The 26,780-nt window shown below is 43.5% G+C and overlaps 1 protein-coding gene across 2 annotated transcripts in view; it reads left to right on the forward strand.

The window, feature by feature from the left end:
- The first annotated feature begins 13,214 nt into the window (after nucleotides 1-13,214).
- The window catches only part of LOC308319383 (desmocollin 2-like protein), a 279,749-nt gene continuing 266,183 nt past the window's right edge, over nucleotides 13,215-26,780 (forward strand). Inside the window, exons 1-4 of one of the 2 annotated variants that reach the window (XM_080769427.1) lie at nucleotides 13,215-13,561; nucleotides 22,073-22,163; nucleotides 23,782-24,032; nucleotides 24,935-25,153. In XM_080769427.1, coding sequence (XP_080625553.1) covers nucleotides 13,514-13,561; nucleotides 22,073-22,163; nucleotides 23,782-24,032; nucleotides 24,935-25,153 — 609 coding nt within the window. In that variant the 5' untranslated portion in view covers nucleotides 13,215-13,513. Of the gene's footprint in view, nucleotides 13,562-19,807; nucleotides 19,846-22,072; nucleotides 22,164-23,781; nucleotides 24,033-24,934; nucleotides 25,154-26,780 lie in introns of those variants that run through there. The other variant, XM_080769428.1, reaches the window with a different exon arrangement.

Consider the following 26,780-nt stretch of genomic DNA (forward strand, 5'->3'; position numbering starts at 1 on the left):
TAAAACACAGATAAAACTCAAAGTTGGTTTGATACTCCTCACAGACATCTCAACTAAGATCACAACTCATTAACTGAATTTACTGATGATTGCTCCAAATTCCTCCAGAACTTGTTTTGGGCACAAATGTTCTGAGTCAGTGGTCCAAGGTTTATTATTATCTTCCAAGTGGTCTACAGATAATGTATAACATTAACACAGCCTCTGAGATAAAGCACATCTATAAATACAGCAAATATATGCAGGTCAAATTTCAGTGACACAAATAATATGATCAAGACGTGTTTATTTCTATCTGCTGCATAATGTTCGAGGGACATGTTCCACAGAGACAATACAGTATCAAGTCAAATTCAGCAAATAATATAACAGTATAAATCAGTATCATAATAATATTACAAATCAGATGCAATGAAGCAATTATGTAGATAGATTATAGACCAGTGGTTCCCAAAGTGGGGTCCGGGTAACCCCAGTGGTCCTTGAGGGAGTTCCACTACAACACAGGTTTCTTGTCAGGAATGAGTTACGGAGTAGGACCCAAAAGCAGGCAACCAGATGCAGATCTAGATTATCTTCAAGGTGTTTGTTTGACTATAAATCAGGGGTATTCCAAAATGTAGGACTGACGTCATAAGTGTTCAAAGGTAACACACATGACATGATGACAGGCGCTTTCTTTAACATTCAAGGTATTACATTCAAGGCATTACAGAACATGAACTAAATAATAAGAGTTCAGGGTCTGGAGCCATAGTCACGGCTCAGATACAAAGACAGAGGAGTGGGGCGTGAGAGTTAATTATATTATTTAGCAATCAGCAGTATGCAAACCAGATGCATTTTAGATTATATCCATACGTTGTGGATATTGCAGTAGAGAATCGGTTCCAGTATAAATGAGTGATTGCTGTATATTACTGTGAAGAGACTCACTCCACCAAGCAGTCTTCTGCCAAACCACAGACATGCTGATAATGACAACAACTCTGCCTGGTGTTGTCAACAGGGGGCGCCATTGTACCACCGCAAAACACCGTCTGAGTCTGAACCATTATTATTTATAGAGATTGATGAATTTATTAACGGATTGGAGAATTACAGTACATTTCAAGCACAAAACAAAACTGTGGCCCTGTTGTAAACACTTGTTTACAATAGGGCCCTCCATGTTCAATTCATCATAACAATTAGAGATACAAATATACTCTATAGCCTTAAAAAAAAAACAGGAAATCATCATAGAGCAGGGACCCTCAGTTTGACATGCAATAGTCAATAGACCCTCATTTAAGTACTCATGAGTATAGTATACAGTATAGGCGATCTATATATAGTCTTGATAAATAGCTAATCTACACAGTACCAGCTCACAACACACCGCAAAGCATTGTGAGCTTGTAGATCTGCTCTTTTCTCACCGCGCACAGCACTATTGCACGTCAAAGAACAATTGAGGCGGAAATGCCACGGTGGGGGCCGACATATAGAACAGTGATTTTCAATTATTTTCGGATCAAGGCCCATTATCTATTCAGCATTTGAGCCATAATGGGAACACCATTCGACGAGATCTATAGCCTCTCAGACCCAAAACTAAAGAATATTTTGTTATCGTTGGATAAGAGTCTGTCCACAATTCCATGCTGTATATTTGTCACGTTCCGGTGGTGTGGTGAGGACCCAAATGCAGGACAGCAAGCAGACAAGAGTTCAAGATCCAAGATGGGTGATCTATTACAAAATAACTGGGAAAACAACACAAACACTGAACTGAGCAAGAAGTGACACCAAACAAGGACTGACAAGGGGAACAAGACAAATCACTGATTAGTGATTACACATGAGAAACACCTGGGGAAGACAACATAGAACCAAAACAACTAGAACATAACATAGAATTACAAGGGCTAGACAGGCAAAGTCTGTGACTGTGCCAGTATCGCAGGGTTCCCCAATAAATCTTCCTCAAGGGCCACATCTTGACAACGGTACCAGGGCTGCCGAGTCTGCACGCGCTTGGTCGAGGTCTTGCCCTGAAAATGAATTTTCAGACCCCATTTGAAAAGGATGCCCAGTTTGACATGCATAGGCTACTGACCCCCATTTAAAGGTAGAGTAAGTGATTCCACTTAATTCAAATATCACTTATTTTTTTGTTTTGTTGCGATAATCCTCTCTACTAGAGTGTGCTGACCATATAAGGAGTTCCTCCCTGTCCCCAGTTAAGCCCTGGGGGTCAAAAAACCGTAGGTTTCGTTTTTGACTCTCTATCCTGATTGGACGAAGGCTTAGGTCCCACAGCCAAAAACGAAACCTAAGGTTTTTTGAGTGAAATCACTTACTCTACCTTTAATGCCTTTTTTTTCCCTTTTTTAATTCTTCCAGGGGCCACAAATGGCCCGCGGGCCACCTATTGGGGAACCCTGCTGTATTGTGTTACCATAATAAGAGAGATAGCAGTAAATTAAGTAGGCTAATGCAGATATGATGAACAATAATTTAACTCTTGAGAGTGCGCAACGGGTCCATTTGGTTTCATGTTATATAGTCACGTACAGTGGCCTAGTTTAGACCACTATACTTTAAACAAAACTTGAATCTTGAACACATCATAATATTGCACTCTCACTCTCAGATATGTGAGGAATGAGTTAATTAGGATCACACAGAGCAGGAGATATCATAATGCTACTAAAATAATGACCACACAGAGGGGGGAGATAGAGATCAGATAGACGGATATGCTTCTAAAACATGACCTCTCCCAAGAGGCACGGACACACTGTGACCTGACCTCTCCAGGTCTTAATGAGGACATTGATATCAGGCCATTCTGGTGAATCTGTGTTCATGTTTCCAACAACAACACTGCAGGCATGCAGGTTTTACATTTGATATGGTCGTTTCCCACTAACACTGACAGATTTAAAATCCTTGTAAAGAGCCTTTCTGTGTGTTTTGTTTGCATGTTCTCCCCGTGTCCCCTAGGGTATAGGTACCTCATAAAAACATGCAGTGATTCTGGTCTCTAAACTACCTCCCCCTGGCCAGCCATGGCGCCTGATGGAGGGGAAAGGCACTGGTTGGAATAATGTGTTCCTTCCACGCGCTATGTCTGGCCGGGGAAACTCCCCCCCTGTCAGGTGTAAAGGAGCAACATGGACAGTCATGCATGAGTTCAAGTCCGTTGCTCTCCCCAGTTGGCGGAGGGTGTGTAGAGCCCAGGATCACATTAGATAATTGACACAGGGGTGAAACATGGGTTACAAAATGGGTTAAAAAAGAAAACCACTGTTTTGATTTGAGTGAATCCCTGCTGTAGCATAATGGATGGAGTGTGACTACTAGTTGTTCAGGTGAACTTCAGATCCGTGACGGTGTGACGATCCCGCGACCTGGTGGCGATATCAGGCGTTATTGACGAGGCCCGATGATCTCACAGCTGATTCCAGACGAGCTTGTCTGTAGGCGTGGTGGCGAGGGCTGCAGACACACCCTGAGGAGATGAGACGACTGAACTCGTTATAGCCCCGCCGTGGGCCCGTCAACACAAAACAAAACAAAGACACACACACACACACACACACACACACGTCCTCGGGGTTTCCCCCCTGGGGCGCGCAGCGGCGTGTTTTGGTGCCGATGGATGCCAAGTTACTGTCTGTCTGGGAATAAAAAAAAACAGAAGCGCTGTAGCGCTGTGAGGCTTCTCTCTCTCTCTCTCTCTCTCTCTCTCTCTCTCTCTCCCTCTCTCTCTCTCTCTCTCTCTTGTAGAAAGTATACGTTTACTCATGTACTATAGTACTATACCATACTTACATACTTGAGTATTTCCCCTCCCCTTTTGTTTGATCCCACGACTTTGTATAAGCCATTTCTTTTCACCCAGTGTCGATGGTATAATGTAATCCTGGGCGCTACACTCCCTCTGCCAACCTGAGGAGAGCAACGGACTGACCTCATGCCTCCTTCAATGAAATGAGGAATCCAAGCAAGCTTCTTTTCGCCTGACAGGGGGGAGATTCCCTGGGTGGACGTAGCGCGTATAGAAGGAACACGTTATTCCAACCAGTTCCTTTCCCCTACATCAGGCTGGTCAGGGGGAGGCAGTTTAGAGACCAGGGTACCTAGGGGACACGGGGAGAACATGTGAGGTATACCTACCCTAGGGGACACGGGGATAACATGTGAGGGTATCTACCCTAGGGGACACGGGGAGAACATGTGAGGGTACCTACCATATAGGGGGCACGGGGAGAACATGTGAGGGTACCTACCATAGGGGACACGGGGAGAACATGTGAGGGTACCTACCATAGGGGACACGGGGAGAACATGTGAGGGTACCTACCATAGGGGACACGGGGAGAACATGTGAGGGTACCTACCATAGGGGACACGGGGAGAACATGTGAGGGTACCTACCATAGGGGACACGGGGAGAACATGTGAGGGTACCTACCATAGGGGACACGGGGAGAACATGTGAGGGTACCTACCATAGGGGACACGGGGAGAACATGTGAGGGTACCTACTCTAGGGGACACGGGGAGAACATGTGAGGGTACCTACCATAGGGGACATGGGGAGAACATGTGAGGGTACCTACCATATAGGGGGCACGGGGAGAACATGTGAGGGTACCTACCCTAAGGGACACGGGGAGAACATGCGAGGGTACCTACCCTAGGGGACACGTGGAGAACATGTGAGGGTACACTTGATGTTAAAAGGAGGAGAACTTTATTGAACCGACATGTTTCGACCTAGTAACAGTGGAGTTACTATATCATTAAACTATATATAAACTATACTATACTATACTATACTATACTATACTATACTATACTATACTATACTATACTATACTATACATATGTACTATAAAGTGCTAAGACTACATGAAATGCAATTCTAGTGCTATACGTACATGCTATAAGTCTGTTTAAAATATTATGTCTACATAAAGTGCTATATCTAAGGGGCTATAGGGCAAGTGCTGCGGGCCATGGTGGAGTCTGAAAAGGTGGGTTTTCAGACTACGGAGGAAGATTGGGAGTGAGGCTGCAGTTCTGACTGTGATGGGATGTGACAGGGAGAACATGTGAGGGTACCTATGCTATAAGGCCTAAGGGAACCCAGGCAGAACATGCAAACTCCACACAGAAAAGTTCTTGTTTCACCACTAGTGAGAGGCAAGGAGGGAGGAGGCGAGAGAGAAGGAGGTAGGGCCTATTGTAGGATACTATTAAGGTATCAATACTGCAATACTTGAGTAAAATATCTGAAAGAAAGAAAGAAAGAAAGTGTATGAAAATGCAGCCTACTTATACTAAAAGTAGAAAGTACTCATTAATGCAGAAATGTCCCATTTCACAAGAAAAAATTATATTCAAGTGAAGTGCAGATACCTCAAAATGTTACTTAAGTATCCTCCTAGCCTAAAGTACTTCAAATCAAGTCAATTTTCCACACCGGAGATGATTGACAGGGGAGGGGGGGGGGGTGTATTAATCCTATTCTGGGCCTGTTATAGGCCTGATATCATCTCTCTGTCAGGTGGGGAAACCTCATATGTCTAAAACGGACACTTTTCACGATTTAAATTACTTAAAGAATTGCAAAAGTATAGCAGATTTCGACCTTGTGGTTCTGCTATACTTTTGATGCATTCATTTGTGTGACGCTGCAATATATATGACCAAGTTTGGGTGTTCATTTACGAAAACACACAAATGGTTAAAATACGGAGATACGAGGTTGTCCGTCAGCAACGGTATATCCACTATATGACACACACACACACACACACACACACACACACACACACACACACACACACACACACACACACACCCCATGAACCTTGAACCTTGTGCAATCCAGTTGGCAGTATAGGGGTTGGAGTACTGTATATACAGTATTTCAGAGCTCAAGGCGTGGGCGGACGTGTTCTCTTTGTTGTTCCACACTGCACACACACCTGATTGTACGGTATATAGCTTATAGATTTAGGGAGGAGGTACGGTAGCTCTGATGGTGTGAGTTATGACCTCATATAAGATAATACACCTGGATCTGGCTTTTCAGAGCTTAAAAAGATAAATGAAGGACTATATGAGGCTAAAAAATAATCCTTGGCTTTAAACCCTGATTGATACTCATGTGTCGCTCTGGGGCGGAACTATAGGCCTATATACACTTCAAATGTGAAGACCAAAATGTTTAATGTAAAGTAGTGAAAATAGCAGATCTATACAAGCTCACAGCTTGTATCACACATAAGGTATATTTTTGTTTGGCTCCCGGGAGGGGAAACATCAAAATAATGTCTCTTTCCGGAAGCTATATTAAAAAAAGAAAATGCACAATAATAAATACATATGACCCACGCCACACGCCGCACTTTCTGCAACACTTTTTGTTGAACTTCTTAATTAATTTTATTTATTTTAATCCCACGATATAGCAACCCATTTTTTCCACTCTGTGTCAATTAACTCATGTAATCCCGGGCGCCAACCTGGGGGGGCGGGGGGGGGGGGGGGGGGCAGCGGACTGACCTCATGCTAAACTTTCTATGCATGAGGAGTCCAAGCTGCTTCTTTTCACCTGACAGGGGAGAGTTTCCCTGGCCGGACGTATAGCGCGTGTGTATAAGGAACACGTTATTTTTCCGACCATGCAGTTCCTTTCCCTGCCATCAGGCGCCCCGGCTGGCCAGGGGGAGGTATAGTTTATAGAGACCAGGATTACTGCATGCTTTTTGTGAGGGTGCCTATACCCTATAGGGGACAACTAGGGATGAACTTCTTTATTTTAAGACCTTCTTCAGGCATCTCTTCTGGAGGTGGAGGGTTGGCTAGTATAAGCCAGACAGGCAAAAAAAAAAAAAAGTTTTGCCATCGGCAGATTCGAGGCTATAGGATCGAGCTGTGGAGTTAAACCCTATTCTGGGAAGGAACCCCTTTTGGTGTTTTAAATTGTTATACTTATAGCTATTGAAAAATAGCAGATCTACAAGCGAATTCAAATCTTTGAATATATACATTCTTTCACAGCAAACGTTTTACATGGTCTAACAGTTTTGAGAACCAGGCAGTGCTCCAGCAGATATATATAGTGACAGACAGATCATATATATTGCGTGTCACCGCTATATATATTTCATTATAGTTTGGGTCCCCACGAAGACATAAAAGTCTCTTTTTGGGGTTGTGGACAGTTAAACAGTTTCGCAGAACCTTGCAGTATATATATACTCCAGATGGATAGATCACAGTGTGGGACACATGCGTGTGTGAGCAAGAGCTCCTGACATAGGAGGCCACCGCGGGGAGCAGGAATGTTGCACTGGGATGATGTTGGGGTGGAGACCTGCCCCACCCACCCAGCTCCACCTCCACCACCCAGACACTCCTCTAAGCTGCACACACACACACACACACACACACGGTGACTTCACGCTCTAGTACGTGTGAATAGAGGAAGGGAGGTGCAAAAACAAAGCCAAAGGTGCTTCTTGGCAGCTTAAAATAAACTATATTTGGAGACGTCTTGTTCTTTTTTTTTTTCTCCCATGCTCATGCATCATGTGCCAGCACTGCCATACATGACTTTATACTAATCCATATAGTTTTGCTCAGTGGGACAGTATAATAGTTCTAAAAATGTGGGTTGGGTCCTCATGATGACAGAAGTGCATGAAAATGTCGTTAGAGAGACCTTCACTATAGGAGAGACAGTGATTTGTCTGTTGACTAATTATGACCGATACGCACCTGTTGTCTCGAGGTGTGCATCTGCCTTTTTCTAAAACAAACACCTAACAAAAAGTTAAAAAAAAAAAAAAAAAAAAAAAACACTGCATGAAAAGTGAGCTTGTAGATATAGGCTATTTTCACAATCTTTGATTTCACTTTTTTTTCTATGAAATTCTTTAGAAAAATGACAACTTTTCTTTGTAATTCATGAAAACATGTGACCTATAAAAATGCGCCCGCGACTCACGAATGGGTCCCGACCCCACTGCGTGGGAAACAGGCCGACAGTGTGTGCTGCTGGGAGCGTGATAGTAAATGAGCTTTTCTCTTCCTTGCAGTTCCCATCTCTTCTCTTCTCTTCTCTTCCCAGCCTCTCTCTCTCTCTCTCTCTCTCTCTCTCTCTCCAGAAGACACTTCCAGGCTTCATTCTGATCATTCTTTGTGTGCGTGGAGTCACACCCTGCGCAGAGAGCAAGATGTCTGGACGTGCAGAGTGTGCACGCACACACACGCACGCATAATGCACACGCGCACACACACACACACACACACACACGCACACACACACACACACACAAGCATACAAGGACTGTACCTAAGTAAGTAACATGTTGAGGTATTTATTACTTACACTTCTCAGAGGCAAATATTGCACATAAAACATACATTAAGCACACATTAAATTAAACATTAACCCGAACCACACAAGCCAACCGTTGTGAGCTTGTGGATCTGCTCTGTTCAAAAAATATTTGTATACATTTTAAACATAATACCATACCATACCATACCATACCATACCATACCATCTTTATTTATATAGCACATTTTAAAACAACAACGTTGTACCTTTAACGTTGTGCTTTACAGTAAAACATTAAAAAACACAACTTCATTTAAAAACCACAAAAACATAATAATGATAACTTCTGAAACGGGACATTCTACATAATGCGTACTTTAACTAGGCCTATAGGTTTTAATGCAAATATTCTGTATACTTTTACCCTAGCCTGGCTAATAAGCCATACTATATAATATCACACAACGGCAGGCAATTTAATTGCCAACGGCTGATTCGGTCTGGCTTATTAGCCAGGCTACTTTTACCCTGAGCTCATTTTGATAACCGGACTGTTACTTGTACCGTAGTGTTTCTAAATTAGCAGTATGTAGGCTAGACACTTTTACTTAAGTAAGAAACAAATGTCAGTACTTTTTCCACCACTGCTGACGGAACCAAAGCAACGATTTGCTCCCTCGATCTGCCACTGTCCCGTTGTGGAATTTGGCCCCGGCCTTCCCGTTCGGTATGAGATGCAGAGATCGGACACACACACACACACACACGCACACACGCACTCGCGCACATGCATGCATGCACGCAAATTGGAGACACAAACAAGCAAACATCTATAAATGCAGCGAAGGCAGCAGTAGAGAGAGAGAGAGAGAGAGAGCAGATCACAACTCATGCTGTCATTTCTCATAGCAGGCTGCAATATCTGTCAGACAGGCAGCAATTATGCGGCCTGTAATGTGTCGCAGATGGAATTCCACCATGGGGCCACTGAACTCAAGGAGAGAGAGAGAGAGAGAGAGAGAGAGAGAGAGCACAATAACACTAGCTCACATAAACAATTTAAAATGGGGATACGGCGACACCCCAGGGGTCCTTGAGAGGGTCCCAGGGGGTCCTCCTGGCTAAACTTTGCCAACACAGCATCAAAGTTTGTTCAGCGATTTGCAATGTATATAGGCATTTAGCAATAATCTGTACATTGAAACTATACAATAATGACCTGCCACGGGCACATGATATATGACGTGCGATCTAAATGACATGTTTTAGCCTTTTGCACATAAGCCTGCAAGGTCGTCAAGGCTTTAACCCTCGGCTATTTTCAAAATAATCTAAAAAAAAATGCATATTAAATTAAAGGACCTTGATGAAGTCTATAATGCTTTTCGGCTTCGTCCTCAAGGTAGCAGTTTTTGCACCGACTTGTGCTTTCGTTCGGTTTGAAATGTATATACCCAAGATCATCATACATACTGTGGAATAACATTTTCAATCAATCGATCAATGGAGGAGTCTAGCTAGTTCTCACACCCTCAAAACCGTCTATATAAATGTTTACATGAAAGGATATTTACCCTCAAAAGTGTGAGAACCGTTTATATAAATGTTTACATGAAAGGATATTTACCCTCAAAAGTGTGAGAACCGTTTATATAAATGTTTACATGAAAAGATATTATTGCCGCGATGTGGTTTATAGCTTTGAGCTCTTTTTTTTTAGTCCTGAGAGCACAGATGGAGCACGGAGGACAGGGCAGGGCAGGACAGGACATGATCAGCTCTTATCAGATGGATAACACTCAGCAATGCGTGACTCGGATCATTGAATCAGCTTTCAACCGGGGACATGTCGACCTATTTTGGGCATATATAGTCATTATTATGCGGTCAAAACATGTTTTGATCATATTCAGGCATTTCCAGCACTTTTCAAAGTGTATCTGAAATGTTCATGTTTCAAAGGTTTCCCTATAAATTGTCCTAGATTTTCTAAAAAACATTTGACAGAATGTTCTGTGTGTGTGTGTGTGTGTGTGTGTGTGTGTGTGTGTGTATGTGTCTGCACGGACACACACAAACGTGCACGCACACGGTTAGCGTGCACGTGCAGCCAATAAGGCGTGGTTTAATGTGATTCGGTCGTTGTTTTTCAGCGGTGGCACACCGTCTCCTATAGAGCGTTGCAGTCCCGCCCCCCTCGTGAGACCCGGAAAAGAAATCCCCGTTCATTTTCCTCACAGACATTTCAGAAAGTATTTATTTGAAGACGTTTATGCCGCGGACAAGGCCAACTCTTGTCGTGACAAATCATGATAAGGTCTTTAAATAAATAAGTTTTGAAATGCATTGGGATTCGGGAACTGGCGTCGTTATGAAAGGAACTGCGACGCTCTATATGCACAATGTGTGTCTGTCTGTCCGCCTGAGTATAGGACCTTTGACCCCATTCTGAGTAGGACATATTGAACCTGCAGCTGCTTATAAGTCAACAACCATGCTTGGCTCCAAGACACTCCAAGGTAGCCTGACTAATAAGCCAGACTCAAATCACACTGTCCGGCAGGCAATTTATTTTTGGCAATGGCTGATTTGTGTCTTGCTTTAGCCAGGCTAACTCCAAGACACCACACACATACACACTATAGAACGTCACAGTCCTGCACCCTTTCATGACGACGCTAGGACCAGAAGAGAATTGCTCATAATTTTTTCCCATAGACATTTCAAAAAGTATTTATTTAAAGACGGTTACGCCACGGAAAAAGCCAACTCGAGTTGTGACAAATCATGACAACAAACACAACATTTTGGGCCGAACAAATAATTACAAAGAAGAGAAACAACAAAACTGCCGTTTTCTTCTTCTTTCTAATTTTGTTCGGCCCGAAATTTGTATTTGTTGTCATGATTTCTCACAACTTGAGTTGGCTTTGTAACGAGGCTTAAAAGGTCTTTAAATACATACTTTTTGAAATGTCTATGAGGAAAATGAACAGGGAATCATTTCTTGGTCCCTGGTAGGGGACGCTCTATAACACAGTATTATAGAGCGTCGCAGTCCCTCCCCCTTACAGAACAACGAGCGGCCCAGGAAATAAATCCCAATGCATTTTTCCCATAGGCATTTCTTAAAGTATTCATTTAAAGACGGTTACGCCGCGGACAAAGCCAACTCGGATCGTGACAAATCATGACATTGAACACAATGTTTTGGGGCCGATCAAATCATTTATAAGAAGAAAAACAAGACAAATAGTGTTGTCTCCTGCCTTTATTTTCTTCTTTCTAATTATTTGATCGGCCCCAAAATATTGTGTTCATTGTCATGATTTGTCACGATCCGAGTTGGCTTTGTCCGTGGCGTAACCGTCTTTAAATAAATACTTTAAGAAATGCCTATGAGGAAAATGAACGGCGATTTATTTTCCGGGTCTCTCGAGGGGGCGGGACTGCGACGCTCTACAACCCACAGTCACTATATGTAACTACTGTGTAAAAGTATAGTTCCACCGCTCAGTTCGCACGGGTGCGAACTGAGCCAGTGCCAGTGAATCCACTCCGATTGAAATAAGAGTTTAGTTTGCGTCTCTGCATTCAGTTTCAGTCCCTTATTGTGAAGTCTGCCCGCCCTCGTTTTGGCGGCCACTGTAGACTATACTTCCTGTTGACCACTGTACTTCCTGTTGACCTGACGAGGCTAGCTTATAGTTGTAGTTTTTTTTTCATGTCAAGGACCCATATGGTGTAGGCTATGTAGGCTATTTGGCCTGCCAACCCCCATCTGAAAATATGTTGTGCCAGTCCCAAGATCGGTTGTTAAAATGGTCAAGTATCTTTCAAGATAATTTTTTAGCAGATCTGCAAGCTCACAATGCGTCTGGTTTTCAAACAGCCTCTTTGAACAGCCGGTTCAAAAGAGGTAACACTGATTTACAATTCTACATGCCATATTAACTGTAGGAGAAAACCTTCGCACACCTAGAAATTAGACGCATGCACAGGTGCGTAGGCCAGTGGACATGTATGCCATATTAACAAAATCTCACCGAGGGGACCAATTTAACGCAACAAAGCCAGACAGAGGGGACCCCCTGAAACCCCTTGGAGGACCCCCCTGGGTTGTCCCTGGACCCTGCAGTTTGAGTGAGAGCAAAGTGACTGCTATCGTTATTGTGTGGATCCTGCACCGCCGCAGTTCTAGGCAAGGGTGCGCAGAACCCAAGGAAAACCTCCCCCCCCCCAAACCCCCACGTATGTATGTATCTGTCTCTCTACCTGATGAGTCACAGCCTCACAGGTCAAAGACTCAAAGAGGTCATGACTCATGACCTCTGGGTCAGACCGTGCCAGATTCCTGCAGTGCAGGGTTATTTGGACACCTCTTAATTTTATTGATTCATTTATCGATATATTATAGGCCTATATCATTTATTCACAATCTAGGCCTATATTAGTAATGCATGATAATTAATTAATAAAACAGTATAACACGTTGTTGGTGCGCACGCACGCACGCACGCACACACACACACGCGCGCGCACACACACACACACACACACGCACGCACGCACGCGCGCGCGCACGCACGCACGCACACACACACACACACACACACACACACACACACACACGCACACACTACAGACAAAAGTGTGTCTGGCTCGTGGGGGTGGAGTCCTGCTCTCTCTCTCTCTCTCTCTCTCTCTCTCTGTCTCTCTCTCTCTATCTCTCTCTCTCTCTATCTCTCTCTGCCAGGACAGAGCGTGCAGCAGGCAAGGGGAGGGGGCGGGGCAGTGCAAGGAGAGAGAGAGAGAAAAGACATTAGTGAAAAGTTGTGGACACTCAGTTGTGTTCCAAGTTCCCTACCGCAGAGATAGATTATATAGACAGGCTATTATTACCATATGCACACTGACTGCCTACTTGCACCTATATAGGCTACAGTGTGTGTGAGACAGGCGCCCTTATGGACCCTACAACACAGGATCTGTGCTAACTATAACCTATAACGGTTGGAGGAGAGGAGAGGAGAGGAGAGGAGAGGAGAGACCCATGCACCACCAGCGCCCCGGGGACACTGGAGACGTGTTGGCCCGGCTGGCTTCCCCCTGGCTCGGATTAAAGAAGCGTTCATTCCCCCTCCATCCATTCATGATCCATCCATGGCCCCGGGCACACAGTTACTGATCTGCCTCAGCCTGCTTATTGTGGTGAGTGATGATGATTGAATAGATGGATCATTGTAATTATAGCTTCATAAGTGCTTGTATATATTCGCGGCATTGTGTTGATTTGATTTTGACACATGTTGATAATAATTTAAGCTGGTGGTGGTGGTGGTGGCATGCACGCGTAGCCTACTGTGTTTACTTTGGACCGACCGACGCGAGTGCATGTGAATGATGTGATTGCCGTTATTATAATTGAGGGAAATTAAAAGGAAAAAAAAGCGAAAGTTGAGCCAAAACAACATCACGCAACAGGTTGTGTTGCTGGAATGTTGGAACGCCGTCCAGTCGGCCACTTGACTGCACACTGTCTAAACTTGGTCGGATTTATGACGGTGACGTCGCGCGGCCAAAAATAGCCGATCTACAAGCTCACAACGCGTCGCGCTTGTAGATCGGCTATTTTCGCCGTGTGACGCCTACGTGGAGCTGTCCTGCTGCAGAAAGCCCGCAGAAAGCCCGCAGGAAAGGAATGAGCTGCTTTTGTTTTATAGAATAAAAGGGGAGGGAGGACACCTTGTTCCTTCCCCGGACTGTTAACACTTTCTTTCTCTCTCTCTACGTGTGTGTGTGTGTGTGTGTGTGTGTGTGTGTGCGCATACATACTGTATGCGGCCTAATAACACAACATATAAAGTTACACCCTGCAAGATTGTGATATTCAGAATGACAGAATGTGTTGATAATGTGGATTGTATGCGTTTTGATCTTTGTTATATTAGCCTACTAGTTTTATTACAGTTTTTGGCTGGTTTGAGTACGCCAATGCAGTATATTGACTACAGTATATTCTGATTCAAAAGCCACAGTGGTGCTATTTTGTTCCACTAAATGCAAATTTGATTGAGTTATCTGGAACTCCAGTCCTCTCCAGACAGACAGACAGACAGACAGACAGACAGACAGACAGACAGACATGGAGACGTGAATTGTGTCATTCCATTCAAACACAAACTTTTGTTTGCTATCATTCAACCCACTCCAAATAGTAGCAGCAGCATAGGACACGAAACATACAAATAAAGGAACAGTTGAGGGTTCGTCATAAATCATAATTCATAAAAAGGCAGCCAGGATTATCCATATAGGTCCATAAACATAAACTATAAGTAGACAGTGAACAGTGCCCGGTCGGCACCCATTTTACGGGGAGAGAAGTTAATATTCAACCAAAGACAACACGAGCTGCAATAAAAAAAGCATGACAAAGCTATGGGATTATATACTTACAGGCCTGGCCCTGGCACGGCACGGCAGAATCCATGCAGGGTTTTGCACGTGCCTTGTTGTTGCATGATGGGACTGTGATTTTATTTAGTCCACTGTTTCCCAAACTGTGGTTTGGGATCCATGTTTGGGTCGCGGAACAGTTTGTATGGGTTTTTACTTTTCAAGACAGGAACCCCTTTTGGCGTAGTAGTTGTTGTTACAGTATAGGCTACAGAAACTTTTTTTTTTTTTTTTTGTAATTTATGAATAGGCCTACATATTAGATTTTCTTCAGAAAACTTAGGCCCGGATTTAGAAACAATCAATTCAAAACGTCTTTCTATAGTTATTTTCAAAAGATCTTCAGTCATCTTCCACGTACATTCTCAGACATTGCTTTGTGCTTAAACTGAAAAAGCAATAAAACTTTGAGTCATGTAAGACAATGCCACAGGTGACATGTTCAGCCGGCCTGTTTCCTGACATGTAATCACATCCCTATAGCATAGCTTCTCTCTATTCTGGAGCAAACATTCAGAGGGGGAAAAAAAGCAGATCTTTAGTTTCTACTAGACTACAGCCCCGGGGGACGCCGCCAGTCAAATAGGGCTTAAAGAGGTCAAGTGTCTGTGTAGTAACATTATCTTTGAGCTATTTGTGAATGTGATTGTTTTCTTTATGAAGACAATTACCGTCCTTTACTTATACATTCTTTATACTGATAAACAGAAACAGAAGTCACAAACTACTGCATTTTACACTAGCGTGTTGTGACACCAAACACTAGCCTGGAACTCACTTATGCTTTCTATGGCATATAGGCAGCTCCCGGCAGGATCCGCCGGGAGAAACTATGCACAGCTGCGCGACTAATTACTTAGAGCGACAGAGAGAGAGGGAGTGTGTGTGTGTACATGTGTGCGTCAATTTAACAAAGGTGCAGACGATCAGAAATCAGCAGAGAGTGAGCGATGTTTGCGCTACTCTATGCCGAATTGAAGTGGACTCGGACCCAGACTTTTTTTTTTCTCCCTCGAAATAAAAACGTCTGGGTTTCCGAGGCTACCAAACACTGACCTGTCAGACTGGGGTCCACCTATGCTTTCTATGAGCGTCGCAGTCCCGCCACCCTACCAGGGCCCAGGAAATTATTCCCTGTTCATTTTCCTCATAGACTTTTCAAAAAGTATTTATTTAAAGACCTTTTAAGCCTCGTACAAAGCCAACTCGAGTTGTGACAAATCATGACAGCAAACACAACTGTGTGGGCCGAACAAATAATTAGAAAGAAGAAAGAAACGGCAGGTTTCAACACTTTCTTTTGCTGTCTTTGTAATTATTTGGTTTGGTCCAAAACATTGCGTTGGTTGTCATGATTTGTCACGACTTGAGTTGGCTTTGTTTGACGCATAAAAGGTCTTTAAAAAAATACTTTTTGAAATGTCTATGGGAAAAATGCATTGGGAATGATTTCCTGGCCCACACTAGCTTAATATATTACCTCATTTAGACCTGAGGGCGATTCTACAAATGCCTCATAAATCCTGACAGTTTTCTGAAAAACTATGTTTCTATGCAAGACGTTCTCAAACATTTTCACGTCAAGGACCTTCAAAAATATATGTAATTGGCCGCCGTTGTTCCAGGGACCCCCCCCCCCCAACAAATATTTGAGTTTAAAACGTTAGCTCTGAAAGAATATCTATTTAAAGATTTGCACCACATTTTCACGATTTTTCAAAAATAGCAGATCTACAAGCTCGTAGATCTGCTATTTTTGATTGATTGATTGAAATATTTATTAACAGTTTGCAGAATTACAGTTACATTTCAAGCACAACTCAATACAAAGACTGTTAACTGTGAGTGGACGACCCAATAAAGCATTACACTTATTTAGAGGGTCCACCTTGTTCAATTAATCAAAACATTTAGATACGTATACAAATAGACCCTTCTATGTAGCCAAAGAGTAGAACAGGAATTATTTTTAAAGGAGGTAAAATGGAAAAGAAACATATACGTATACAGTGAGGGGAAAAAGGGGGTGGGTGTGGATTCAGATTTTACGGGAGACAGTTTCGAATGGCAGCCGTCCGTATAGGTGCCCTTTAGAGAGCGGTTTTGAAGGAGTCAAGGGATTTTCATGTCTTAATGACTGTATAGGTATAGGGCGTTCCACATTTTGGTGGCATAGGAGCGAAAATAATTTAGTCCCTTGTTTGTGCCGAATGTGGGTTGCACATGGTTTGTATTTAGACAGGTACATGGGTATCTTGGTGGTGTTTCGAATCTTGTGGACCCATTGCAAGATGCTATACACTGTCGTCGACCCAGCCTGTCAAAGTGCGCAGAGGTGAGGTGGGTTTGAGGGGTGAGGCCAAGTAGGAGCCGAACCGTTTGTTTTGGGAAGTCTGGAGCCTATAGTTTTAAGGGCCTTTGAGGTGCTGTGGTGCCAAGAGGTGGATGCATAGTCAAAGAAACCTTGTACTATATGCAGATCACAGAACCTACTGAATGACTTGAACACAGGTGCTTCCTTAGCTCTGGGACTTTCCGTTTTAAATCTCAAATCGAAATCAGACCAGCCTCTCCTCTTTGGCGTAAATAAAAAGAACGTTTTTGCTACTCACCAAAACAAAGGCGGGTTGTGTCATTAGAAAGCCTACTTTCCTTAGTGGACGCACTCTGAGCCCCCCCACCACACGTATAAACTGTACTTTTTGGCCAAAAGGGGATTTTGTTTGGTGAGTAGCAAAAACATTATTTTTATTTACGCCAAAGAGTAGACTAGTAGAGGCTGGTCTGCATTCATGCAAGCGGCGGAAGTTGAGAGTAACATAGCTCTAAATGAAACGCATTAGAGCTATGGATCAGAGCTAGTGCTTCCTTATGTTGCATGTCTGTATTAGAGTCGCCAATCAGGATTTTCTCTACATGTTCCTCCCCAGCTATAAGCACCCCTCAAGAATATCATACCAACTAATACTGATATAGCATTTTTGAAAATGAATTCAACCCACACAGTTTCAATTTCACCATGCTGCAAGTCAGTATACGAGTAATGAATTCAATGTAATGTGAATATACATGCACGCGCCTCCACCATGTCTGTCTCTGTAGTTTCTGCATGATTGAATAGTTTCAACTTATGGATCTTTTCAACAGCTAAAGTATAACATAATGCTTAAAACACCAAAAGGGGTTCCCGTCCTGAATGCGTTATGGTTTATTCAGAGAATAACATCTATTGCGATGATGAATAGATCGGTACAATAACGTTTCCTGCCATGGTGAGACTACATGGTGGTCGTGGTGCTGCTTGAGACAGTGTATGAGAGTGGTGTCATCAGAAAAGTCAACGGATCAAATAAAACTAGACTAAAACTAAGACGAAAGATGTACGGCGACTATACCTTTTTCCACTGACGAAAACTAAATGGAAACTAAATAAAAACTAAGCTATATATGATGACTAAAACTAAGACTAAATATACTGACAATTTCGTCAACAAATAGAAACTAGACTAAAACGTTAGGAAGGGACAAGAGATCCAGTATAAGTCATTTTACAATTTATTGCACGCTGAAAATAGCCGATCTACAAGCTCACAACGCGCCGCAGCGCGACGCGTTGTGGGCTTGTAGATCGGCAATTTTCAGCATGTGAAAAAAAACAGACAAAAAAAACGGCGGCATCAAGGCCCACCAGAATACATTGTGTTAGACTAAAATATTATGATATTTAGTCGACTAAAACTAGACTAACATGCACTAAAACATTCCAGGTGACTAAAATGTGACTAAAACTATTCAAGAGACTATATGACTAAAACTAAAATCAAAATTTGCTGCCAAAAACAACACTGTGTACACATGCAGGGCTTGCCACCATTATGAAATAATAGCATTATAATATGGCCTGCCACTATTATGAAATAAAATTGTCATTATATTTTATTCTAATCCTTATTCACTTCCTTTCTGCTGAAAAGAAAAACAGACTAACCTCTCCATTTCTTAATGTCCAATTCAGCTGATATAACCCTTGTGTTGCTTAAACTAAAGACCTGGAGGCGTGATCAATGCCATTTGGCTATTCTGAGTGGCCAAAGAGCATTGATCACGCCTCCAGGTCTTTCGTTTACTCAAGTTAGGGAATAGAGCGCCGCAGTCCCCGCCCCCTTTCAGAAAAGCGAGTGGCCCAGGAAGTGGAAGCCCCATGCATTCTCCCATCGGCACTTTTAATATAATTTATTTAAAGACGGTTACGCCGCGGACAAAGCCAATTCGGATCGTGACGAATCATGACAATGAACACAATATTTTGGGACGATCAAATCATTAGAAAGAAGAAAAGAAAGTCAGGAGACAACACTATTTGTTTCATTTTTGTCTTATAAATTATTTGATCGGCCCAAAATATTGTGTTCATTGTCATGATTCGTCACGATCCGAATTGGCTTTATCCGCGGCATAACCGTCTTTAAATAAATTATATTAAAAGTGCCGATGGGAGAATGCATGGGGCTTCCACTTCCTGGGCCACTCGCTTTTCTGAAAGGGGGCGGGACTGCGGCGCTCTATAAGACCTGGTACTTAAGACACGCAAAATACAGCCCCTGGTGTCTGGCAGCCCTCTCAAGGGTTTTGGAACGTCAGTTTGTTTGCCTTGTCTCTCCTCGTCCGCAGCAGCAGAAAGCCTTTTCAACACTGACTCTGTTTGACCGGAATGGAACAGCTAGAGCCTTTCTTCATTAGTATCGGTATCGGTAACACCTGTGAAGGAAGTATAGCAGGGAAGGGGCCAGCATGGCCAAAGATGTTTGAGAACCGCTGAGTATGCGATTGTGTATTTGTCAGTTATGTGTTTATTTGTCAGTTGGTGCAGGGATTGGGCCTGGGGATGGCCGATGACACACCCTGGCCTGGTGTGTCAAAGAAGTAACTGGACCCAGAACTAACGCAGACAGGACACACCTGGTGTTGTGCATCGATGCAACAAACAGGCCAGGGTGAATCTTTCCCACAGACCGCTCAGCCCTCTGTCACAACAGGTTGGGTGATCTGCTGTTTTTTGTCGTACTGTTTATTGACTTGTGGCTGTACCGCGTTCGCACAACCACCAAAGGAATGGCACGCACGGAAATGAAGAGAGCTTTTGTCCTAAAAAAAAAACAAACAAAAAAAAACCCTGGCTGTCATCTGTCCTTCAAGGAGACAGTTATTTATTCCTTTGTTTACTGTTTACTTAAGCACATTCTTTGAGCGTCTGTACTTTAGTTGAGTATTTTGCATTTTTTTTACGACATTCCAAAGACAAATTTAGTCCAGCGCACATTTCTGGGAAGGGAAAATGTACAGTAGGACTACATTATGAATGAACAACGTCAAATAATAGTGAAAATGAGCAGATCACAGTTGCAATGATGATGATGATGATGACACATTGTGAGCTTGTAGATCTGCTATTTCACTATTATTATGTAATATAAATATGTATATTATTTTTGGGGGAAGTTTCTGGAAAGTCGTTTGGGGGAAAACGTCAACATTTTTACGCAGCAATGCACTGATATCAAAAAGAAAATGCACTTTGTATTTTGTACATTTGAATAGCTATACTGTAGTATGTTTTTTAAAACGCCAGCACCATAGTAGTAGTAGCTTGTAGATCTGCTATTTTCAAGATATTTTGTACACAGTTTGAACTTGTGTGAAATGGGACATTCTGCAATATGAGTACTTTTACTTTGAGTACTTTAAGTACATTTTGTCCAAAACTGTTACTTTTCAGGATTCAAATTGAAAAGAAGCAAAAGTAGCAGACTTTAATTCAAGTGCACATTCGCCCGGAGCAACTTTCACCTGTTGCTGAGTCATTTGTTTTATGTACTTATGTTAAATATTGTTTGTTTGTTGGGGCGACCTTATGAACCTTATATGACCAAATGAGGCCCCATATACACTGTACCTATGACATCATTATTCTGTTGATACAGGCGTAATTGACACATCGTTTTGACTGTTCAATTTCGCTTGCAGCCATTACTTTACTCTCCACAACAACTCCTCATCCTGTCGTCCCTTCACGATAAAGTGTCTCCCCCTTTACCTCCCAACGCTGCACCTTTTTCCCAGGTTATTAACAGGAAATAGGTGTAACTTGCCATGCTTTTTGTTTTTGCTTAAATGTATTCCATGCTTTTGTTTTTGCTTAAATGTAAGTCGCTCTGGATCAAGAGCGTCTGCTAAATGCCTAAATTGTAACTTAAAGGAGAATTCCATGCTAGATGGCTTTTTTACCTTTCTTACCTTTCATTATAGTTGTTATGTCCCCACCAAAGAGGTCCAGGTGTTTTTTTGTGCAAAAACTCCTTATTGGCTATAAGGAACCCTCAATTAATTGCATTGAATTGAATGGGAATTGAATGGGGCTATGGGGTGTTGTGCTAATTTGCTTATTTCCATCTAAATAAGTAGTAAAGTGTGCTGCTTGGGATATTATTTACATTATGAAGAGAGGATATATAAAAAATATATATATATTGAGCGATGGAAATAAGCAAATTAGCACAACACCCCATAGCCCCATTCAATGTCATTCATTTAGGGCTTATGGTAGGGGAAATATAAGGAGCTTTTGCACAAGATAACACCTGGACCTCTTTGGTTAGGGACGTAACAACTACAAAGAAAGGTAAGAAAGCCTTCTAGTATGGAATTCTCCTTTAATTAACAGCGTGGGAGAGAGCAAGGCAGCGAGTGAGCGAGAGAGACATATGAGGGCCAAGTGTGGTGGTGGTGGTGGGGGTCAGTCGTAGCTCGGAGGCCTCCCTGAGGGTGGAGGCCCGTTTCAAATGAAACTGGTGAAACATAGCTATAAGGCCTCCTATGGTTGCTCGTGTCACCGTCCTTTTGTGTGTGTGTGTGTGTGTGTGTGTGATTTACAAGGTGATGTGTGAAGCGTTGATGCGTTGGGGAGGGGCGGGGGGGGGGTCATGGCCAGTTGAACCGAGAGTGCATGGTTGATAATCCTGCAGGCCGGTTTCTCCAGCTCTTATCTCTCTCCGTGTTTGTGTGTGTGTGTGTGTGTGTGCGGGTGTGCGGGTGCGTGTGAATGTGTGTGTGTGCGCGTGTGCCGTGTGCGGGTGTGTGTGCGTGTGTGGGGCGGGGGGGGGTCATGGCCAGTTGAACAGAGGTGCAACGTGGTTGATAATCCAGTCCTGGTCTCATCGCCACCCGTGTCATTGTTTAACCCAGTCCGGTTTGGCTTCTCTCCAGGTGTTATCTCCTCCCGTGTCGTCATGCATTCCACATTCCATCAGAGCGCGGGTTCCAGTGAGGGTTGACCGCGGTGTCGTCGTCTCTCAAGGTACAAACAAATCTATCTATCAATCTATCTATCTATCTATCTATCTATCTATCTATCTATCTATCTATCTATCTATCTATCTATCTATCTATCTACCTAAAGTTACTGTAGATCAGTATTGTACTAAACACAATCTTAAAGGTTGCACCACTTAAAAAAGGGCAAATATGTTTAGGGATAAGGGGTAAGCGGTGACGCAAGATAGAGGCAAATATTGCACCTTTTTTTTTTACGTTATGTCCCACTGCAATGCGTTGTGACTCGTGAGCTTGTAAATCAGCTTTTTTTTTTTTGTTGTTGAAACGTTAGTACTTTTCGATGCCAACACTAAATGGAATCCAGGCCTTTTCACGTTCAACAGAATATTCTTTTAACCCATTCTGACCGGGCACCCATTTTGGTGTTTAGCATCATGTTATGCTTTAGCTATTGAAAAATAGCAGATCTACAAGCTCATATCGCGCCACCGAGTGGCGCGATACGAGCTTGTAGGTCTGCTATTTTTGAAAAATCGAAGAACGACTGACATTTTTTAGAATCTGATCTCAGGTCAGAATGGATTAATCAGACCAGTGTGTGTCCAGTGGAAACCTCGTATGAATCTGATCTCAGGTCAGAATGGGTTAAACCAGCTCTGCCAACCTACCAGGGATATACATACCAGCAGCGCGTCTCTGCTGTACCGCGTGATTCTTCTTAACGGATCAACCGCAACGAAGGAGTTGAACCACTTCACTGCAGCCGGCTGGCCGTGGCTTCATAATAGGGGCACGTCGTGGGCAGGGGCAGATTATAAGGAAGAGAATGAACATCTTCTATGTGAGCTCTGAGACTTACTTTATTTAGAGGCAACACATTGCAACGTCTCGACATGTACACGGTCTTCATCGGGCAAATATCATAATATTATGATATTTCAAACTATAGGAACTTTCAAACTAGGAAGGGTATGTGGCCTGGTCAGCCTGCAATGACATGCATGCATAAGATCTGGTCATCCCAGCTTAATATGTTAAAAGTAAAATAATTTAGGTCAACCGTTGAGCCGATTCTACTCTATGGCTCCGAGACATGGACAATGTTTGCTTTTAATTCCCATTGATAATGTCATTTTATTCTTCTGCCTGCTGTTTTGTTGTCATTGGTCGTTATGTAACACTGTTGTTTTTGAGCGGTGCAACCACTCCTACAACCAGCAATGTCCGTGCGTATCTATGCATCAGTGGCCGTCAGTGGCCGTCATGAGCACGAGTATGTGACTTATTAGCACCAGTAGGGGGCGCCAGAAACAGAGAGAGAGATAGTGATGTGCCTGCTGCCTGCTAATGAGAGAGAGAGAGAGAGAGAGAGGTGGGTGGGGGGGTGGGGAATTGCACCACTCAGTTCACACAGGTGGGATTTTATATTGTTAAGCACTTTGTGACACTGGCAAAAAAGGTGCTATATAAATAAAGTTTATTATTATTATTATTATTATAAATAAAGGTAAGAAAGCCTTCTAGCATGGAATTCTCCTTTAATGGTGTGTGTGTGTGTGTGTGTGCGCGTGTGTGTGTGTGTGTGTGTGTGTGCGTGCTCTCGGTGGGCTCCTCCTCCTCCTCCTCCTCCACGCATATAGTGCCGCTGGGCGGGTGCCGGCGCGACGGGCTGACCCTGACCTCCGGCGACCCCGACTTCCGCGTGAGGGACGACGGCGCCATCGTGGCGGAGCGCGCCACCGCCGTGACCTCGCCGCGCGGGAGGACCTTCCGCGTGTGGGCGAGCGAGGCGGCCCCCAGGCGGGCCAGGGGGGGGGGTTGGCCTCCCCCTCCTCCTCCCGCGGCCATGGACGTCCACCTCCGGCCCTCCTCCGGCCCTCCGTCGCAGCAGGTGAGGGAAAAGGTCGACGTGATTGGCGCTCGCCGGTCACAGCTGTGTCGGTCGGGGCATACAAAAACCTCTTGTTTTTTCCATTGTGTTTGTTGTCATTTTTCTTTTTTTGGGTGTTTTATTCCCTGAAAATATGTTGTTCCGGGGGAAGCAAAGATTTGAGTTTGAAAAAATGTTCACTGTGAAAGAATATATGTATTCAAAGATTTGCGCCACATTTTCACGATAAAAAGAAAAATAGCAAGACCTACAAGCTCGTAGTGCGGCACTCGGTGCCGCACTACGAGCTTGTAGGTCTTGCTATTTTTCAATAGCTAAAGTACAACAAACAAACAAAAAGGGGTTCCCGTCCAGAATGGGATGAAAAGGCTGAGAACCGTGCACTGCCCTGTTTGATCATAGCGTCGCAGTCCCGCCCCCTTTCATGACGACGCCAGTGGCCCCAGGAAATAATTCCCAATGCATTTTTCCCCATAGACATTTCCAAAAAGTAATTATTTTAAAGACCTTTTAAGTGTCGTAGAAAGCCAACTCGAGTCGTGACAAATCGTGACAACAACAAACACAACATTTTGGACCAATAACAAATAATTACAAAGAAGAAAAACAACGAAACTTTCAAGTTAAACGGCAAAAGGGGGGTTAGAATTATAGGCGGGGACTGCGAGTCTTGAAACGCTGGGGTTTTGAGTGAGGTTTTGAACAGGGCAAGGGGCGGAGACAGGCAGGGCAGCTTTGATGTGACTTCCATAGGGAGGGGGAGGGGGAGGCAGCTGAGACGGCCCTGCTGTCACCCCAGGTGGGTCTCGTTGTCCTGGGAACGACCGGTCAACAGGTTGGCATCGTCGCCAGAAGGGAGGAAAGAACAAGTAAACGGTTGTTTTTTGCTTCTCCCTCAGCAGGTGGGCGGTCCGCGGCCCGCCCAGAAAGCACCGTGGGACGACCAGGCACCTCAGCGGCCCGCCCAGAAAGCGCCGTGGGGCCACCACGAGGCCCCTCAGCGGCCCGCTCACAAAGCGCCCTGGGACAAGGCCCGCAAGCGCTCGAAGAGGAGATGGAGTCCTCTGCCCTTCAACATCATAGAGCACGACGCTCCTCCCTACCCCAAGGCCGTGGAGCTGGTCAGAAAACACACGTCATTCTCTCCTCAACGTTATTTTAATGACGTTTAGGACGCACGAAACACTTTCCTATGTTTTGTTTCTTTTGTAACGTGTTTTCTTTTTATAATTTTAGCCATGCACGACGTTCATGACCAAAACCCTGTCCTTCCTGGGCTATACAAAGTCACACCTCCTCCATGCAGCCTTCCCCCCCTTGTCTCCACAAGGATGGGGAAATGCACTGAGGCATTGTAGGAATTCAGCAACCCAGTCAAAACCTAGTCAAACACAAAGAATTTCCAGGGTGCAAATTTCAAATTGTGCTACTGTTATCTACTACAAATACTATTAACACTGATTGACATTGAATGTCCCTTGAAACCCCATTCATTTCCGTATTTCCATATTATTGTTATCTATTATTTTTACGCGACATCATAAAATGCAACACACAAGACATTTCATTTCAGCAGCCAAGCAGCAGCACATTGTTTATCTGTGAATGAAAGCAGGTTTTTGGGGCTTGGCATTTCCTCCGTATACCTACAGTATATCTGTCATTTTAATTCCAGCCTGTTTGTCTTTGGCATTCATACATTAACCCACTTAGATCTGAGGCCGACTTTTACAGTTTTCTGGAAAAACCTGTGTTTCTATGTCAGTGGGTGCTCAACCTTTTTCACGTCAAGGACCCCCAGGATTATCTATATTTAGCCGCCGACACCCCCCGTCTGAAAATACGTTCTTCCAGGGAACCCCCCATGAAGCAAAGATTTGAGTTAAAAACGCAAACTCTCTCTGAAAGAATATATTCAAAGATTTGTGCCATGATTTCTCAAAAATAGCAGACCTATGCAAGCTCGTAGCACGGCACTCGGTGCCGCGCTATGAGCTTGTAGATTTGCTATTTTGCAATAGCTAAAGCATAACATATTGTTTAAAACACCAAAAGGGGTTCCCGTTCAGAATGGGTTAAGCACTTGACATGAACGGTACAGACAGCTTGTAATATTTGGCTGCGGGGGAACATTTATTTGATTGTAGTTCAGACATGGTGCGGTGGCAGATAGCCAGCCTTCATGTGCTCTATAGTCTGTATTCACTCCATTCTGTTCTAAACACTAGAGCAGTGTTTTATGAACTCTGTACAAGGTGTGTCATAGATAGACGTAACCCCCAGTAGTCCGGCAGCCATTGTTTTTGTCGACTAAAAAACTAAGACGGAGAAAATGTTCGTCGACTACCTTTTTTCACTGACGAAAACGAAATGGAAACTACATGAAAACTATAAAGCTATATGATGGCTGAAGCTAAGCTAAATGTATTGACAATTTCGTCAACAGAGAATGTGGAATAATTGGCTATATATATTCCTTTCTTATTGTCAACAACAAAATATTGTGTTGAGTCGTCTGAGAGGCTTTATGTCATCAAATGGTGGTCTGTGGCTCAAATGCAGAATACATAATAACATCCCATTCTAAGGAGAACTTTAGCCAAACATTAGCAGATCTACAAGCTCCTAGACCGGCTGTACTATACTGTCTGCAAAGAGAGGGGGAAAAAGAGCAGACTACTAAGTACAGACTAAAAAGGTCAACTTTACACTAACTATTGAGGGTTTTATATAAGAGGTTAAATGTCT

The sequence above is a fragment of the Protomyctophum bolini genome (assembly GCF_963924005.1).
Source record: "Protomyctophum bolini genome assembly, chromosome: 8".
Classification (NCBI taxonomy): domain Eukaryota; kingdom Metazoa; phylum Chordata; class Actinopteri; order Myctophiformes; family Myctophidae; genus Protomyctophum; species Protomyctophum bolini.